Source organism: Pararge aegeria, chromosome 4 (genome assembly GCF_905163445.1).
Source record: "Pararge aegeria chromosome 4, ilParAegt1.1, whole genome shotgun sequence".
NCBI classification, from domain to species: domain Eukaryota; kingdom Metazoa; phylum Arthropoda; class Insecta; order Lepidoptera; family Nymphalidae; genus Pararge; species Pararge aegeria.
The window spans coordinates 10,578,480-10,598,567 of NC_053183.1; the positions used below are offsets into that span (position 1 = coordinate 10,578,480).

A 20,088-nucleotide genomic window follows, 5' to 3' on the forward strand; every position below is an offset into this window, starting at 1 on the left:
TTAAAAGCAAAAGTGGAAGAAGGTTTTGACGTTTTCCGTTTAAAACTATTAGAATTAGAGCCTGAGATTTGATTTGATTTATTTTATTCTAAAATTTAAACAAAGACGTATTTAGATATTATTTAGTAAATATTTCCAAGTTAGACCTCATAATTATAAAGCTGCATTTCTAATGAAATAACAAACAAAGTTCGATGGATACCGAAGATCTCGACTTAAGCGGCGAGGAAGAAGAGATCACAGCCGAAACTGTTTTGAAAACACTCCAGAGTGCTTGGCAAAACGAACGGCTAGCTCCGGAAATACTGCCACACCGAAACGACATGGTCGAGTGTATGCTGGGACAGATCCAGCACATGGAACGAAATATCAATAAGCTTCCCAAAACAGACCTTCGTGCGTGTATACATAAAATGGAATTAAATAGGATTAAGTACATTATTTGCAATTACCTTAAGACAAGAATAAGTAAAATAGAAAAATTTTGTATTTCAATTGTCAATGAGGAGAAACAACGGATAGAATCTGGAACAAATTATTTAACACCCTCAGAATTTTGGTATGCCCAAGAATATCTAGTGAATATGGAGAATCATTTGAAGAATACAGTATTGAATCATGTCCCTGGTAGGATGCAAACTTTTGAATTTAATAAAATGGCTATTTACCCTAATATGCAATCACACATCTTCTTAAAAGCGAATGACACAATAAATGGAATTGTTTTAGAAGACTTGATAGGTGACCAGGATGAAGAAATAGATTTAGAGGGTAAGTAGTTAACAAAGTGAGTTTTGACCAAAGGGCACACTGACTGCAGAAGCCTGTAGGCTTAGTCATTGTGTTAATATGTACCCATTGCGAAATCTGAGTGGTAGTTGCTTATCTGTATTGAAGCTTTTACACCCTCTCTCCACAAACTAAGCTAATCAAGTAATGTTAATAACAGCTAGTGATGACAATAATTCTGTTGTACACAACACTATCTACTATAAATCTGTAATTTAAAATAAATTCAGGGAAGGCTAAAAATATATCTATCTTTTTCCTAAAGAAGTATTGTACTACCTTATACATGCCAATCCAGTTTAGAGATTTGTGTTTTGTGAAAAGACATCATTTAATATTCCATTCTTCCTACCTGCCATTCCTAAAAAAGTGCCAACTTTTTATCGTTTTCACAAATATTTACTTATCCTTAAAATAAAAAGAATAAAAAAGCCTTTTTATTATCCTTAATATCTGGTTGATAAATAGTTTTTGGATTGGATGAATTAATATTTCACGTGACACATTATTTTCTATTATAACAAATGCTGTATTAAATAAATTTAATTTATGATAATATTTGTAACAAATTAACTCAGAAAAAATATTATTGTTTAAGGGCCTCTCTCCAAGTAAAGCCCTCCTCCAGATTTTCCACAGAGCCTTAATAAACTTATTATTAATTGTAACAGATATTTTCTGATATAAAAATATGAAATTCAGATTGCAATAAGTACATCCTTACGCAAACACGTACAACAAGCGAAGCACTTACGTGCGGAAACTGCCCAGAGAGAAGGAGAAGAAGAAAAAGTACCTCCTTTTATTGTTTTTAAAAGTGCAGAACCTTCTCAAAGTTAGAAACAGCTGTACTGATAATTCTCTGCAACTCAAAATCAATGAAATAATTAGACTTAGAGTACAGCACATACTTGTTTTCTGTTTCAGAGGGCTCACAACATATACTGCAATATAAACCAATAGCAGAATTGGTCAAAAACGGTAAAGTTCAGCTAGTATGATATAAGGCCAAAACTAGGTATAATATAAAGTTTTTTTGAACAACAAATTTTTTATTAAGCTTCTTCCTAGATAATCTTATCAGAAATTATAAAGAGAGAAAATTGTGACATTGGTGCCAATTCTGTTGTGAACCAATATCTGAATTAAACTAAATTAACAGGTAAAAAATTAGTGCTAGCCTTTTCAACAGGGAATATAGTGAAAAGGGTGGCACTAGTTTTTGACCAGTCTTTTAAATTTCCTTTGGAGAACTGGTTAACAGAATTAATGGTTACTTATCAGGTTACTTTTTACATTTTTAATTGTTGTCTAGACAGACAAAAGTTTTTTTTGGAGTCAGGGTAATCTTCAAAACTGCAGAACCTTTTTTGATGGGACTTTCACAGGCAGGGTGTAAGATTATTATAAATCTATTTATTGAATCCCCTGAAGGAAAGGGATTAGGAACTCATAGCGGCGAGGGAATAGGAGCATTAACCACCCAAACTGCTCCATTGCCTGCAGGTTGACCAAAGTTATTGTGACAATAATTTCCAGTTGTTCCAAAAAAATGGTTGTCTATTGTAGGTCTAGGTCACAGCATTGGTTATTACATAATTTTATTGATTGTATCAAATAAAATATGTTTTATTATACTTATAAAAATATAATAGCAATATGCATTGCACTGAGAAGAAAAATAATAAATACATTTATTGTTTTTAAACATTTATTTGTCTTAATTTCAATCAATACCATATTATAACAATTAAATTCAGTTACATAATTAAATATACATTAACATTCTGGGTACAAAGTTATAAAAATAATCTTTCTTTTGTTCATATTATTAGTTTTGTTTGATTTATAAATGCACTTTTCAGTTATAGGGGCTGGGCCAAGTTCCGGCTCTAATGCATGTATTATGTATATATACAGGAATAGTACTAATTAAATAATATAAATTTAACTTTTATATAAAAATAGTGAGTATACTAAGTTATTTAAGTTTAAAAAATATATTTAAGTACTTTCTTTTAAGAAACCAATTTTTGACATTGAAACTAATGTTGATGTTATTATCAATGAGACGTTATAACAACAATACTGCCTTTTAGGAAAATGTTAGCTAAATTCTCCATTTTCATATTCCTTCAATCAAGAGGAGATTGCTAAAAGTGATTAGATATTTATTATTTTATCATTTTATTTTATTTCTCTTATATAGTTTACTGTATTTTTTTTATCTTGCTGTATTTGCATGTGCAATTCGTAAATACGTTACCTATCTTTCTATCTATGTACCGTTAGTAAGTTTTTTTTTATACAATGTATATCATAGACAGGATTTGAGCCTGTTGACTTGCTAAATTGGTTCAACCTAACTGGTTGCAGTTTGCATCACTCAACTGAGTCGGGATGGACTCCTAAGTATAAATAACCTCTGCCCACATATTAGAATAAATCAGTCTGTGTATAACAATTCTGATAAAAAAATCCAATGTTATTTCCTTTTAATTAAATATATGAAACAAGTAATAGGCAGAATTTGGTGGTGCAGTCTTTGTATTAGGTACATTGATTGGTCCGCATAGGGTTAAGAGGTTATTATTATTTTAATATGCAATTAGCCTTATTTCTTAACATATTAAAAATATTGTATAAATACAAATTCGGGTACAACTAAGTACAGTATTATTAGATTAATGTCACGTTCATTATTATAGAAATTTCCATGAAATACAGAAAATATATAAAATATGCCTGTTGTCTTTATCGTATCTGTATACTACAATACATTCGACTCATAACACTTAGCTTGTCTTGGCGCTTAAAAAAATAATGCCTTGTGCATCTCAACCTTCGATCAATAATATAGATTCTAGATGTTCAGTCTTCAAAAATGGTTAACTATTCGTTACTTTGCTATCGAGAAAACCAATGAGACGTGATGTGTGCGTAAGGATCAAAATAGCAAAAAAGAAGAGAACTTAATTTTAAGTAAGGCCATACATATTATTATACCTAGGTAGCATGTAATGTAAGCACTCAACATAGAACCTTATGTAAAATCAAAAAAACCGGACAATTTTTTGATTTTTTTTGATTTCCGTAAGTATCTGCCAATATAACAACGAATAATAAAAAAATAAAAAATGTTCAAATTTAGAATGGTAAAGGTAGAACAAACATTTAATTAGTAATTTTTGCTCGAATCTTATAATTTTAATACTGCACATAGGTACGGAACTCTTCGTGTGCAAGTCTTACTCGTATTTAGCGGTTTTTATTTGCTAGACTATGTGTATTCATATCTATTACATTAGTTATCAAAGTTTAGTAGATACAAAATATGTCAAGCTCTAGGTGTATATAGACCTATTATGGAGGGTAGAGGTAAGGAGAGTCATCTGTATTTATGAAAAAATGTCGTCAAAATGTATTAAATTAGGATGGCGCCACATTTGCATCAGGGTAACTCTTAAAAGAAGCGCCAAATATAAATATTGTTAGAGTAGGCTTGAAAAATATACAAGGAAGTAAGGTTATATTTACCACAATATTTTGTACAACGTAAGTTGTTGAAATTCTCAATAATTAACTACTTTAGTCGATAATGACATTAAATTTTTTAACTCGGCATACTTCAATTCATCTACGATTGCTACATTCATACCATACCGCGTGCATCCACCAGCGCCATTGTGGAGGATTTTTGAACTGTTATTTAGCGCATACACTGGACACTTTTTCAACTTTTCTCCCATATAAGATGACTCTCCTTACCTCTACCCTCCATAAGACCTATTCAACTAAACATAGACAAATAGAATTTGGTTTATAATAATACCATAATGAAGACTTTTTCAGCTAGTTTCACATGCTATGCAATCGCATTACCCTGTGGGTGGTAACATTTCATTACGAATACTTATGTTATACTAAATTATTATTATACAAAATTAAACACACTTATTCCTTTTCCATAGATGATTATTTCGAGAAAACATTACTCTGTGATCGAATAAAATATCACTAATCAACAAAGTAATTACTAAACTAAAGGTAACATTCGTGTTTAAGCGGTATTTGGTTTGAAGTTTATTTAAGTATATTTGAGGCTTAAAGCACGACAAAAGCTTAGGTTATATATTTTTCTTAAATATATTATTAATATTACATTAAGTAGGTATATGTATTTAGGCCATTTTACCAAACAACATACAATAATAACCACAAAAAAAAAAGAGCCGCCGGGGCCTAGGTGATCTTGTTTTTTTTTTCAATAAGTACGTATGAAGACACATGGCAAGTTGGGGTATTATACCATGCCGTTTTCGATGTAGGAAACCGCAGCGGCACCGCTTTTTGCGCCCCGAACGCGTCGTGTGAACCTGCCGTAACGCATCCTGGTCCGCATTTACCCAGGTTCAATAACCCTGTTTAACAATGACCTACCGCGTACCTATTCCCAAATCGATATTTGGCAATATTTGGTACATTTTTAGTACTGCGTAAGTTAACTTATTTTTCAGCAGAGGCAGAAAATGGACTTTCCAGAAAACTAACCAGCCCATTCTGACGCTCTGTTTTTACGCTATAACAAAATATGCACTTACTTTAAAGTTAATATTTCGGAATAATAACTTTATGTAGTTTGTTGACAAAATAATTTACGCTGATTTGTTTGAACGGTTCTGTCTTATTATCATTAAGTTTTTGCTGCGGTATAGGACTATGCTGTAAGTACTCCTGTCTTAAAGCTAAGGCTGATCTTCAGCGTCTACGTATTTTATGTGCTGCAAATGTGCGTTACGGGCGAGCTCGCGCAAACTCTGCTCCGAGGCGTTTCCCAGCTGTTGGACCATTTGAGTGAAATGCCCATCTTCTTTCTGCAGAAGATCGTGGGGGTGGCCGCATTCAACTATTTCACCTGCTTCCATTACCTGTACAATACAACAATAATACTTATGTAGTTCATAATAAAACATTATCATTTAACACGACGTCCAATTGGCGCGGTGGCCAGCGGCCCTGCTTTTCAGTGCCTGGGTGTTTATCTAAATATAAACTAGCGTACCCAGCCCGCCTCGCCGGGCTAGATTTTGCTTTATTTTATGTAAACAATAAACTTACATCATACAATTTTTAATTTAAGTCTCATAATATATGAAATCATTTATTGCTCTCCGTACTCATTCTCTTCTATTCTCTTCTCGAGCGGGCGAAGAACATTATCTACACCCATGTACACAATAGAATATCATCATAGTAAATAAAAGCTGTTTTATAGATTACTCGCCAGGTCAATCCGAAGATTCCCTGAAAGTTTCATTGAAATCGGTCCAGCCGTTTCGGAGCCTATACGGAACATACCCACACTCTTTTATATATATAGAAGATTATAATTATTTATGTATTTTATTCATAAACATATTCGTCAGTCATCTTGGTATTTATAACACATGCTACGCTTAATTTGGCGCTAGAAATATCAGACTGTCGACGACGTAATCGTTACGAATTTTGCATTATCTATATATATAAAATTGTTATATTGGTTTGTGTAGGCTTCAAAAACTCAAAAAGTTATTATTATTATTAAACTCTTTATTTGTATACCACAACATTAACATATATAAAATATAACATATCGAAAGAAGTGGTAATACAAAAGGCGGCCTTATCGCTTAATAGCGATCTCTGCCAGGCAACCTTTGAATTAGGAAAAAAAAGAAGAGGAGAGTAGACTAATGGTGGTACAAATATTAAAATACATACATGCGAATAACTAAATGCTAATACATAAACTAGTGTACACAAATAGATAAAAATTAAATAATATAATTAATAAATAAATATAAAAATAAACTAATATATATAATAACAACACTTACATATTTAAATACTTTAACATACAATAAATGAGTAAGTATATACATACTAGTTCTGCACCGATCGAGCTGAAATTTTAGCATGATATATAATATGCATCAAGGATTGTTTTTATCTATTTTTCTCAACCATTCAATCACAATCACAATGTGCCGAAGCGAAGCGTGGCAGGGTACAGCTAGTATTATTATATTATAAATTCGTATGCTATATTTAATGAACTAAACAAAAAATCGACAGTGAGTGTACTCTTTGCCAACTACGATGGTTTTTTTTCTCATTCTATTTATGTATTCGGCTTTCTTAGTTTCCATTTCCGTTAAAAGCACGTAAATTCCGTGATTTTTTTGAATCAATTACCTAAACGTAGTTTTTTTACGGGTATAATTAGTTATGTTTCTATTTTAAAAGATGGGTACTCACAATAACTCTGTCTGAATCGGCTACCGTGTGTAAGCGATGCGCAACTGTAACCACTGTGCAATCGGTGAAATGTTTCCGTATCGATTTCTGGATTATTGCGTCCGTACTGTGAACAAGACAAATAAAAATGTTACAAAAGAAAGCACACGTTTAATTAAACTAACGTATCTACAGCAGTTTGCACACCGAAGTCGTCTGCCCGATAAAACAGTTGTTGGCGGAATCGTAGCCATTTATTTAAAATAATGTTTTTTTCTTTTTATATTACTGTCCATATTTACATAAGTATAAGGCGAGCCATTATACAATACAATAGATTTATAAATGGCAGCTCATGTTGTTTAAGCATCTTTATCGTTATAACAACGTACTGTTTGAAAAAAGTTCATAATGTATTTAAATTAATTTGAATTCGAAATAGTTGTTTAAGCGCGATTTATTGTTGTTTTAAAGTTACGAGTTCAGTTTTTGTAAAAGAGTTATCGCTTTGTTTTGTTATTGCGTTTATGTTGTTACATATCCTCCCACCTTCCATCTTCCCCGATACCTATAATCTGGGTACCTTCAAATCAAGAGTGACTAGGCATCTTCTAGCCAAGCGCGCTCCATCTTAGGCTAGTCAAGCAAGTCTGTATATTTAAAAATAAAAAATGTTTTATTGTGCTATTTATTGTAGTTATTATTAATGAAAATCATTGACCGTAAGCAATGGCGTGCACTTCATACATACACATAAGCACTGCAAACCCAATTTTTTTTATATAAGTCATATTGGAGGGGAAAATTTCCATTATATGCCATGTACCTGCTTTATGCATACCCTGGTCAAAAGCCCTGTGCACGCTACTGACCGTAAGAGGAGCGAGGTGTTGCATACGTTTTAAGATTTTTTTCTTGCATCACGCAAGAAAACTCAAATACCTATTTCGATAGAAATTTTATTTGTTTCACACTTGGACACCTCTGACATGGTGTCCAAGACCTTCTTTACGCTACTTTTTCTCTGAATTGGCGGGATATGGGTTTTGCTAGAGGTCCTACTGCAAGTTATTTTTTAAATTTGATTTGTCCTCTATTTGTGTTAGTGGCGTTGTCTTCAATAGCTCGGTCAAATGATTTTTCTTAATATGAACATCATCGATCAAGTTAAAAAATAACACAATATTTGAAAAAAACTGTCCATACTTTCATAAGTAGGTACCTACTGCCCGGCATAATTATATTAACATCACATTTTTTTTTTTGCGGCTTCTGAAGCATTTTTTTTCCTTTTTGTAACAGCATTTTAATATTTTAAAATAATAAAAAAAAAATTAAAATTTTTTTTTTTTTTCATTATAGATACCTAGGCTTTTGAAATGTCATAAAAACCAGATAGATACAAATAGTACAGCCAAAGAAACGTTATTACAATATTTTACATAGGTACTATAAGCGAAAAGGCTTTTACCCCAACCTATCATAACATCATCGCTTGGTCTTACTTGGGGTCGACGTTGGCAGTGGCCTCATCAAGTACCAGCAGGCGATTCCGCGCAAGAGCGGCACGCGCTAGGCAAAGCAACTGCCGTTCGCCCGCGCTGAAGTTGGCGCCACCTGCCTCCACGCCGGCCGATAGCGAAGATACGCTGTGCTTCAACTCCACCTGTCCAAATATTTTTTGTTGCTTAATTGTACGAACTAGATGTTGAGACTGTTTATAGGCAGGAGATAGAAATTATATCCCCCCATCTTATCCCCTGACATGGGACAAAATGAACGTTTCCACATGTCAAAACACTGTAACAGGGAGTAGTAAGTTTACCCCCGTTATTCATTGCACGTAATATACGTTATATTTTGATATTTTTTCCATACGCCAGCCAGTGCTCGGAGAGTTGATTAAACTGTGGGAGAAGATTTTTTTCGTTTCCCCGGGCAAAATGTCTCCTGGCCATGCTATTCTAAGAAGGTAGCGGGCCAACCTGTAAGCGGTAAAGCAGTTATGTTAAACCCGTACCCCTAATCGGTTTCTACGTGACATCGTTACAGAACGCGAAATCGCTTAACGGCTCGTCTTTGTCAGTGCCTCCCACTAGAGTACTTTAAAGTAGCCAACGAATAATAATTCCACATTCCAGATTTCCTATGGCTATAGAAAACCATGATAATATAAGAAAGCACTTTGTTACGGCTGCCTTAGGACGTCCTTACCAAACTGTTTGTATACTCACGGTTTGATCTTGAATGTGTTGCAAGGCATATGACTATTCAATCCCAGGACAAGCCTTTAAATCTAAGTATAACGTTGGTATTTGCCTAAGTATTAGCGGCCGAGTCATTCGGGTACATTGATTTAATATGTTACTTGTATTAGTAAGCTAACTGTTTGGGTAGGTAAACCGTGTAAATATTTAATCATGTCATGACGTTATTTTGACGAGATATGTTTATCTTATTGATACCGCCGCCTTCTTTTGTCTGGTTATAATAGATTCATTATTATTATTAATATTTTCTAATATTGCCGAGGATCTGTTTAGTGTGGAGTATACGGATTGAAGTAATTATAAATTACACCATACAGATTCTGCTGCTGTTCGCGGAGTATAGCAAATTAAGCTTAATTTTCATAATATATTATGGATTTCCGCAAAGTAACGCCTGCTTCTATCCAATATTCGAAGACGCTGTTGGTTTGATGTTAGAAAGGACATGACGTTTTTGCGAGTTAAAGAGTTAGAAGGGAGTTGCTTTTGACATTGTATAAATGGATAAATTTGCTGTAATTAGCCCATATATGCAGAGTGATGACAATTAAGTAGGTAAGTAGTGAGTAAGAAATGGAAATAAATCTTCAAGCCGGTTTGATTCAACTCTTAGCTCATTGTTCATACGACCGTTTATCAACTGCTGTAATCTCAGTGCGGTAATCTACCAAGAACTGATGACCTTTTAGGTCATGCTCTGACACCTCATTTGAGATTAAAATCTTGACAGTTTACGTGAGTAAATAAAGCTTTGTTCTTACCATAGTAAATATTTAAAAACGTACCTAACTATTGACTTTGGCTGCGTAGGTACATTTACCCACATTTTGTAACTTAATAAGGTTATGTCTTTTTATATAAACTTGTATCGCCTATTCTTCACCCTTGGGGGTTGTTTACAAAAATGCTTTTAAAGCTATTTTATTTAAAACTATGCATATGTTAATGCTCACACTTAAAAAACGTTCATACTGCTACAACTCAAATTTTATCCTATTATGGATACATTTTCGGGGAAACTTAGAGGTTAGAAACACCCTAAAAGAAACCTTCTAAATTTTAACATGTGAATATTGATACAGTAATTAATGAGGGCTATCAACAGTAATTAAACCTGCATTTCAGAAATTAGCTTGTAAAGATTCCTAACTATATTTAACACGTTTGGTTTTTATTAATATAAATTTATTCGAGCAACTCGAAAAATAATTTTCAAAATATAAATAAAGTCCTTTGATGTAGTACTAGCCTGCCTTAGTGTGGTGACCTTACATATTTACCTTATTATTTTATTCTTCTGGTTAAAACATGGATTTTCGATAATTATTCCTAATTTTAAAAGTCGATAACGTTAATAATAAACTCTATTTAAGGTTGTGAGTTGTGTCAGACAGAAGAAAGTGACATTATATGATGGGTTTGTTTATAACAATTTGGTAAAACAGTGTACATTATTTGTTGCGGCGCGTCGGCGTTTTATGCCGAACCAACGCCAAGGGAACGTGTCCCACTGGGTGACGAGGCGCGAAATAAGGCAGGTATAAGAACCCTGCCTTATGTTCTGAGACAGAGTTGGAGCTCTGTCTCGTGCGCTGGTCGGCGCCCGTCTGCTACGCACTCCGGTCGTGAGTTCCACCGTGTTCCAGGTAGTCGTAGCCCGTGGTGGGGGTAGCGACACCGTTCTTGAGGTTTCAGGATGTTCTTCACAATAAAAGACGAGATGTTTCTAGTTTCAATGCTCCGGGTCGACTAACTAGCGTTCGGCCAGAGTGGTCTATTTATATTAAATTCTAGGTCGAGAACTCTCGGTGAGCTATCTAGCGTAAAAGTTCTCGACCGCCAATGGAGACTCTTTATTTAATAATATTTATATAATCTAACCGTATTACTAAATAATTATCTATTTAACATTTAAATAATATCTATCTTACCTAAATATCTTAAATGTTAACTGCTTATAATAATTATTCAACTACTTTTACTACTTATATTAATTATTCTAAACTAAAGTAAAAGCTAGTCGCCGACAGTCTCCCCCCCGTGCGTAGCACCATTCTTGAGATTCGGCGATGGTACCAATAGCAACTCTCGTCTTCTGGTTAATATCCGGGTGGGTCGGCATTTCCTTTCCTCGTTCTTTGTAGTTGTTGTCCTCTTGGTACGATTCAATTTCAGTGTGTGCCAATTCGTGTTCGCGTGGCTGCTTCTTTTTCGCAAGTGGTGCGTAAGCTCCACACCTGCCTGCTTGCTTGTTGAGAAGTTCTGCCATCAATTCGAGACCTGCTGGTTCTTGGTCTTCCTGGGCATCGTACCACTTGAACTCTAGATACGATGCCAACTTCTTAACTAGTTCTCGCACTATGACTGGATTCTCTTCTATGTTTTGAAGGGTTTTAATCTGATCCAGTTCTTCCATCACAAGTGAATCTTGTCTTCCACAGCGACGTTGAAGAGCTTTCATATCTCGATCTGGAGTAGCACCTGAGCAAAACAAGCTCAGGAATGTATTTCTTGCCGCTCCTTTTAAAACTCTTCTTAATCTCGTCATTTTCTGCGTCGGTCTGTACGACTTAGAAGTGTCTTCGTACACTACTCCGAAAGCCGTACATTCTGAGCTATTTCCGTCGTAGTAGGGTAGTTCTTGATTATCTTGATGATGAGCCGGAGGAGATGGTCTTGCTGCTGACGATATGTGACTCTCAAATGCTTGTCTTATAGCGCCAGCTGTAATATAAGCCTGAGTTGTAGGTGCTGCAGGATGTTCAGTCTTTACAGCCAGTGTTTGACAGTCTTCTATCAGTTGCCCAGAGATTTCATCTTTGACTTCGGTCAAAGAAGAAGTCTCCATCCATTTCCGGGCATGGACTGATCTGTCAACAAAGGCAGGTTCCTCCTCCACATAGTTTGCTTTATCATCGATAATCTGTTCTTTCTCTAGCCTGATGCAAGCTAGTCTCAGTTCTATTTGCAGCAGTTCTTCTTCTGCTTTTAATTCGCGAAGCCTGGCTGCAGATTTCTTGAACCGAAATGATTTCGCGCGAACTGAAACTCCAGGCACCACATTCATTACAGAACTGTTCTTCATGGCCTCTTGTTCTAGAAGGTTCTTTCGCTCTGTCAGTTCTTTCCCAGCGGTCTGCTGCTCGAGTCGATCTTCCCCTGTATTTCTGGAGACATTGATATTCATCCCGGTGGATCCTGGTGATTCAGTTCGCGAAGAATCTGTAGCCGTGTGTTCTGATGTCTCCTGTGTTCTGCGCGTAATCGCCTTCTCTTCTCGCTGAGAGGCCGCGCGGAGCTCATCCTTCATTGATCTAGAGAGAGGCATCTCTCCAGATCCTTATTCTAGGCTTCAAATTCTCCTCACGACAGGAATTCTTCTTCTACAAATCCGGCTCGAAGGACCAACTGTTGCGGCGCGTCGGCGTTTTATGCCGAACCAACGCCAAGGGAACGTGTCCCACTGGGTGACGAGGCGCGAAATAAGGCAGGTATAAGAACCCTGCCTTATGTTCTGAGTCAGAGTTGGAGCTCTGTCTCGTGCGCTGGTCGGCGCCCGTCTGCTGCGCACTCCGGTCGTGAGTTCCACCGTGTTCAGGTAGTCGTAGACCGTGGTGGGGGTAGCGACACCGTTTTTGAGGTTTCAGGATGTTCTTCGCAATAAAAGACGAGATGTTTCTTGTTTCAATGCTCCGGGTCGACTAACTAGCGTTCGGCCAGAGTGGTCTATTTATATTAAATTCTAGGTCGAGAACTCTCGGTGAGCTATCTAGCGTAAAAGTTCTCGACCGCCAATGGAGACTCTTTATTTAATAATATTTATATAATCTAACCGTATTACTAAATAATTATCTATTTAACATTTAAATAATATCTATCTTACCTAAATATCTTAAATGTTAACTGCTTATAATAATTATTCAACTACTTTTACTACTTATATTAATTATTCTAAACTAAAGTAAAAGCTAGTCGCCGACATTATTCTAAATTTGATACCCATGTTGAGGGAGTTGTGTAACAATATTGAATCCGCACTTTTTTGGGGCGGCTGCCATTGAGGATCATGTTTTATTAAACATAGCTACAACACTATAGACTAATTCACCTTTCAAACAAAGAAAACAAAATAAAAACCGGTTCATCTTTTCGACAAAATATGATATACGATGCCACGGACAGACTCACACATACCAACACACCCCGTCGTTTTTTCGACGGGTGCTAAAAATAGACGACAGGAATGGTACATAACAAAACAGAAACAAATAAAATGTCCTGACCTGTTCTAATGCCTTCCAAATATCGCTGTCCGAATATTTGTCGAAGGGATCTAAATTGTATCGTAAACTAGCAGAAAACAGCACTGGCTCCTGAGGAATGATAGAGATTTTCGACCGCAACTCCTGCAAATAGCAATATCATATTAAGTCTCAGCAACTTTTTTTCTATTTTTTTTTTCTCATTGAATTAGAATAGGCAATAGATCAAGACTCGCCCACACACAATTCCTATTACAAAAATATTAAGTCTTATCAATCTTACTCAAGGCTAAGTTTGACGTTGTGTCTCCTATAATAAAATACTTATTTTATAATCATTTGATTCCAAATCAGAATCTTCTTTGTTAACTAAAATAAATATTGCATCTCAGAAAGTATTAAATAAATAATTTAAATATATAATAAATTAATATAATTAAATCGTTTTGTAGTAAGTATGATCTCAATTTCTGTACAACTTACTTTGAGTGCGATTTCTCCGGTGTCCACATCATCAATATAAACGTGCCCATCGATCGGCGCCAATCGAAACAGGGCAGATATCAGCGATGATTTTCCTGCTCCGGTTCGGCCGACCACCCCCACCTTTTGAAATGAGAATAAAAATGATTTTTTTATCACAAGAATAAATAAAAGTACCTACCTTGATAGGTACTTAATTTATTTATGAATTTATTTATGAAAACCAACAGCAATAAATTTTATCATGTCCAAGTTTCTACGTTGTGTGCTAAGTGAATGTTCAGCTTATTACAGGTTTTCACAACGTTTACAAATAATTTCAACATTAATTACATTTTAAATATAACTGCATTACAAAATAAATATCTAAAAATACTACTAATTAATAAGGTTATCATATTAAAAATAAAATAGAATTAAAATACAATGAAATTAAAATAAAATTAAAAGTCCTAAATTTTAAACATCAAAATCCAAGTTTCTTTAAGCTTATTATTAATAATCAAGTCAAGTATTTATTTTATTGTCGCATTGGAGGGGAATTCTTTTATTTTATACCATGTAACGCTTTAATGCCTACCCTGGTCAAAAACCCTGTGCACGCCACTGCTAAGAGGTACACAACTTTGAGAGGTACTTTACATCGATAAAACATATCATTGAGTGTTGGTCTACATAATGACTGAGATAAATCTTATCTAAAGAATATCTACGCAGACTGCAAAAAGGAATGATTTAACAGTTTACTATCGTTATAAAAAGATAGAACTAGATCGCGTGACTACATGAAAGGGACGCATATAATATACTTATGTAACACTTCTTATATACCTAATAGTAATTATTCAAGAACATGCGTCATTAAATTGCCGCATAAAAGAGATAATTAAGATGTGTGTGAGATTTAAATATAATCATGTAGGTAGTGACCTATGTATTTCATACTAAGGAACACTATTTCATTTAAACTTATTTACGGTAGTACCTAGGAAGATAAAAATATAATCTAATAAAATTGTATATATAGGTAATTTTGGTGACATTGGCATATTTTTTGTGGCATGTTTGTTGTGAAAAGTTAGTTTGAAAAATCTTTAATTATGGATGTCAAAATATAGCGTCAAAATCGAAAATGTTAGGTATACTAAGATATAAAGCGACAATACTTATTTAGAATAATCTAGATACTTAAAGTATATTTTAAAGTACAGCTTACCTTCCATCCACTCTCAATAACTATATTTAGATTCTTAAGTACAGGCTCGGCTTCCTTGTCGTATCTTAGGTAAAGGTCCTTAAACACGAGTCGAGCGCGCTTGGGCCAGTCCTTTGGCGGCGGGGGACCGTCCGTCTGTTCCTGAGGAAGCTTAGTGAACTGAACAACCCGTTCCACGCTGGTCATCTGCGATATCACTTCAGTGGTCTGCTTTATGCCGTACTGGACCATGTTCACTAGAATAAGACCCTGGCTGATAGCTAAACCCACGTTTCCAGACTTGGTGGTTCCTAGAAAAAAGTTATTGCTACAGAATCACACGCTTATAAATTGAATGAATTAATGAATAAATAAACGAATACAATTTTATTGTACACCAAAGAAAAAAAGTAGTTACAGAGATATAAATACAGAGCAAGAGAGTACAATTTGGTGGCCTTATCGCTACATAGCGATTTCTTTCAGGCATAGAAAAGAGGTAGGTGAATATAGTAATTATTATATTATTTGTTCATTATGTATTCTTGAGTAATAATTGAATTCTAAAACGTTCCTTTAAGGAAGAAATAAGTCAGCTCCAGCTTCATACTTAGCAATCCGGCTCGAAGGACCGTAAACTATGGTTAAATATGTGTTACGCCATTTAGTGTTAGGTGTAGGAAGTCTTGGCACCATACAAAACAAATACATTTCCTCAGTTAACATTACTCCTATGTAATGATGAACGTAGGCTTAATAGGTGCCAGCCTAGTGGTTTCAGCTTCAGCTCACTTTCGGGGGGACCAAGTTCGCTCGCCAGTGGAATTTTTCGGAATTATGTGTGTTTTCAATTGAAGCAATTAAAATATCACTTGCTTTAAAGGTAAAGGAAAACATCGTGAGAAAACCTGCATGCCTAAGGTTGATATAATGTTCTCATAGGCGTGCTAAGTCTACCAATCCACGCTTTGCCATCGTGGTGGAGGTCGCCGGCGAATTAAAATTGAGGCATGGGATTGGGCAAACGAAAATACCCTAACTCCGGGCTGGTAATGGGAAATTCTCGACTTAAAAATGTAACCCTCTGGCACACGGCTTTTGGTACCTACGATTCCGCGTAGAAACCGATAAGGTTATCGATTTAATATAACTGCCACACCTCTAACAAGTTTGTCCAATACCATCTTAGACTACATAAGTTGAGATTGCAGTGAAGGGCTAACTTGTAGTGGAATTTAAAGAAAACCTTTAACATTTTTTCCGGATGCTGGAATGAACCCTCGTAATAGTCGATCATGATTTCGAGCTATACGTGGCAAGCCTTATGCCCATTTTCACAATCAAATACCAAGGCAATGCCTAAGTATGTATCAATAAGGGGATCCCTAGGCCTATTTTTACCTTTCACTAATCGACTTACACTAGGCAACTCATATAACCTAATTTAACTATAATTCTTGCAACAAGTTGTCGTATTATGCGATAATACGATTATACAAATCGTATTTTTAAGTTTTCGTTTTTTTAATTTGCTAAATGTCAGTATACAAGTTCCTCAAACATTACGCACCGGCACGGCGCATCGGTGTCGTAACTTGAAGTTGGAATTGATAGAATTGGTGAAACGTTTTTCTCTTAGTAAAAACAAGGTTTATTTGCTAACAAATAGTTTCATATTGACGACATATAGAAAAAAAAGCTTACCATCGTCCATTAACAAGAAGGTGTATGCCACTACCACGACATAAGACGCCGAGATGAGGCTCAGCCATATAGAAAAAGCCGTGTTGGTAATTAGGGTTAAGTACCTTTAACAAAAAAAGAGGCAAATTTAAGGTAGGTACATAGGCAGGTGTAATACCAAAGGAAAACTATTTTAGAATTCAATAAAAATCGGTGAATAAGTACCTATCTACTCATCCATGATAAGTAATTTTTGATTTAAATTGAAATAAAGTTTTTTGTTGACCAACAGAATTCGCACGTTCACTATGTCTCAGTTGTGCGGCCGTGATTCGTTTTTTGCAAGCGATTAAATATTGATACCTATCTATTTAAACTATCACGAAAAAGGAGCGCGGACCAACGGTCTTAAACATAATATAAACGTATTGCCTACTCAGAATTTAGAGTGCTCTCCGGTTAAACAACTTTAATAAAAGGTATCTTTCCAGTTCCCACTTACATTTCAAAGTTTATAAACATTAAAAACGTATAATAATTATAGAACTTATGCAATCGCACTCATTTTATAACACCTACGCCTCAAATGGGTGGTGCACTCATCCGTCGATGGCCTGGTGCCGTGAAATATAACGATGTTGGTTAAAGATGTCATATAACGACTTAAAGCTTCACAAGCGTATGCCGATAATGATTGAAGGATACATAAAAAATATGTAGTAAATTATTTTTGAGGTATCTTCTATCTTCTATGTATGTTAGAAGTCATCATTATTATCGGCAAAAAGTCCGCGAGGCTATATGTCTAGCTGTTATAGTTAAGGCATATTGTGCCTTTTTTATAATTTTTCAATCAAAACACGGGTACAATCTAAAAATGGTGTCTGTCATTCCTATCGTGACATTAATCTATATCCAAATAATTAGTTTTATGATTAAGATTTGTACCTTTAAATTACTTTTTAAATTATTGAAATTGGAACAGACTCCGAAACCAAAAATTAATAAAAGCCAGGTTCGACGGCGTACCGTGTCTCCGAGACACGGGATCGGAAACGTCAATTTTTTATGTCAAGACTGGTACTGAGAATTTCTTCACAGCAAAAAATACCAACCTTACAATTTTCGGCCCTACCTACTTGTAAATCGAATACAGGACCTCGTGATCTGCAATTTATATTGTTAATTTCTAGACCAGTACCTAATGCAGCCTTCTAATCTCTTTATAAGTCAGTTTTTAAACTCTAACGCAAAAACGACGGTGTGTTTTAAGTTTTACGTGTCTATGTCTGTCTGTGGCATCGTATTTCCCGAACGGATAAACCGATTTTGGATTTTTTTTTAGCTTGAAAGGTGAATTAGTCGGGAGTTTTCTTAGCTATGCTTGATAGAAATCCGTCCAAGATGGCCGCGGCTACAAAATAGCGGATAAAATATATTGTCACAACTCCCTCAACTCAATGTGGAAGGGCTTGACTAGTAGAATACTATACGCTAAGACATATTTCAAATCGAAAATGGCCGCCACCGGAAAATAACGAATTACGCTGATTTTTCACAACTTCCTCTATATGGGTATCATATTGAAGGGTTGAACTAGAAGAATAACGTACACTAAGTATATTGAAAGTCAGGGGTTTTAAAATATAAAATTTATCTATTTCAAGTAATTGCTTATTAATTGTCCACTGCGCACCGTCGACCTTCAGCATTCTTTTTGCGTGACATACAAAATACCTATTTATATTTTTTTTTTTACTTAAAAGTTTAGAAGCAATTGCAAATAAAAGATTGAAGTAGGTAGTTTTTTTGCTGTAGACACGAGTAAAATAAGTAACCTATATATTGTATATCAGGTGATTTTTAAAGACAGGTATCATATTAAATATGTCAGTAGTCTGTTACTAATTCATGCCCGTTAGAAAAGCATCTGGAGTTTTTTAACAGTTTGGTAAGCGTAAGACATTTGAGGATCTCTGCTATAAAACCAAAAAAAGCCCAAAAATAATTTGATTACAGCAATCGACAATGCAACACAATACACATAAATAGACAAGTGGTAGGTAGGTTTTTCTCGTAAAGAGGCCACGTTGATTAAGCGCTTACATACTTTTCACAAATCCCTCTAAAATTGGTTTCAAATGAAAGGGCTTGACTAGTAGAATAATGTACACTATTATAATATTAAAAAACCGGGGTTTTTTAAATTTTAAATTTACATTTTATTCTGAATTGCAAAGCAGGCATCTAACAAAAATAACTTCGGACACTTTTTGGCACATATATTATAAATAGGTATTATGTAGGTATGACTGATTTTATTTTCTTCGTTCAAATTCCGCGTTGATAGAATACCTTAGGGGAAGACCCTGAGTTTCTTAATGCAAACAAACAATGAATATTAAAAAGAAACAAACTAGGTACACTATATAAACCGAAAGATGGATTCCTTAGAACAATATTTTTACTTATCTTGAACCTTCGATTTAGTATTACCTTGAACGGTTTGAGTAGATAGATAGGCTTACGAAATTCGTCGCAAGACTCTTCCTGTAGATCTATCTAGATATTAGGTAAGTATCAATCAATCATCGTTATCGATATGTCAGCGGAGTAGGTTCAATGATTGGGTTTGTCGGGTAATATAATTTATCGATTGTACATTCTTCCTTGTGTAGCGCAGTTTACACATATTATCAATATTGCATTATTGACCACTCGACGATAGAGTTCTTGAGTTAGAAGACCCGTATTTATCCGATATTAATCTAGCGACGACGTCGTTTATAATATTCGTCAATTCTGAAGGTCGTGAACACGAAGTGTGCAAGTATTTATTTAGTTAAGTTTGAAATTATTTAGTAACCTACCTTTGAAGAAATAAAGATTGAAGTACGTATTCGCTTAACTACAGAATAAAGTTCTTCCATAATTCTAGAACGAAGAACTACATAGAGAGTGTAGTTCTTTCGAGGGATAGAAGCTAATAGAAGAGTTGAGCACCATGTTCGATTTGGAGAAATTGAGACGTTTTACGGACAGACAGACAGGAGCGTGGTGATTCTGTTCTTCAAGTAAGGTGGTGAAACCTTGATGAAGAATTTTAATAGACTCTTATCCTTGCTGA

General features: G+C 35.0%; 2 protein-coding genes across 4 annotated transcripts in view; one reads left to right on the forward strand and one right to left on the reverse strand.

Annotated features, from left to right (window-relative positions):
* LOC120637778 (DNA replication complex GINS protein SLD5) lies at nt 1–1,833 on the forward strand. The gene is made up of 2 exons (XM_039909790.1): nt 1–771; nt 1,717–1,833. The coding sequence occupies exons 1-2, from the start codon at nt 195–197 to the stop codon at nt 1,788–1,790; spliced, it is 651 nt and encodes a 216-aa protein (XP_039765724.1). The 5' UTR covers nt 1–194; the 3' UTR covers nt 1,791–1,833.
* A 3,520-nt stretch (nt 1,834–5,353) lies between these two features.
* LOC120637639 (multidrug resistance-associated protein 4-like) overlaps nt 5,354–20,088 on the reverse strand; it is a 58,960-nt gene continuing 44,225 nt past the window's right edge. For all 3 annotated transcript variants that reach the window (XM_039909554.1, XM_039909553.1, XM_039909552.1), the window contains 7 exons: nt 16,983–17,086; nt 15,300–15,589; nt 14,084–14,206; nt 13,622–13,744; nt 8,574–8,734; nt 7,090–7,195; nt 5,354–5,717 (listed from right to left, as the gene is read on the reverse strand). In XM_039909554.1, coding sequence (XP_039765488.1) covers nt 5,535–5,717; nt 7,090–7,195; nt 8,574–8,734; nt 13,622–13,744; nt 14,084–14,206; nt 15,300–15,589; nt 16,983–17,086 — 1,090 coding nt within the window. In that variant the 3' untranslated portion in view covers nt 5,354–5,534. The remainder of the gene's footprint in view (nt 5,718–7,089; nt 7,196–8,573; nt 8,735–13,621; nt 13,745–14,083; nt 14,207–15,299; nt 15,590–16,982; nt 17,087–20,088) is intronic.

Coding starts and splice junctions, on each gene's coding strand:
- LOC120637778 (XM_039909790.1), top strand. CDS start 195: ATGGATACCGAAGATCTCGACTTAAGCGGCGAGGAAGAAGAGATCACA. Junction 772..1,716: donor TGAAGAAATAGATTTAGAGG/GTAAGTAGTTAA, acceptor TTTCTGTTTCAG/AGGGCTCACAACATATACTG.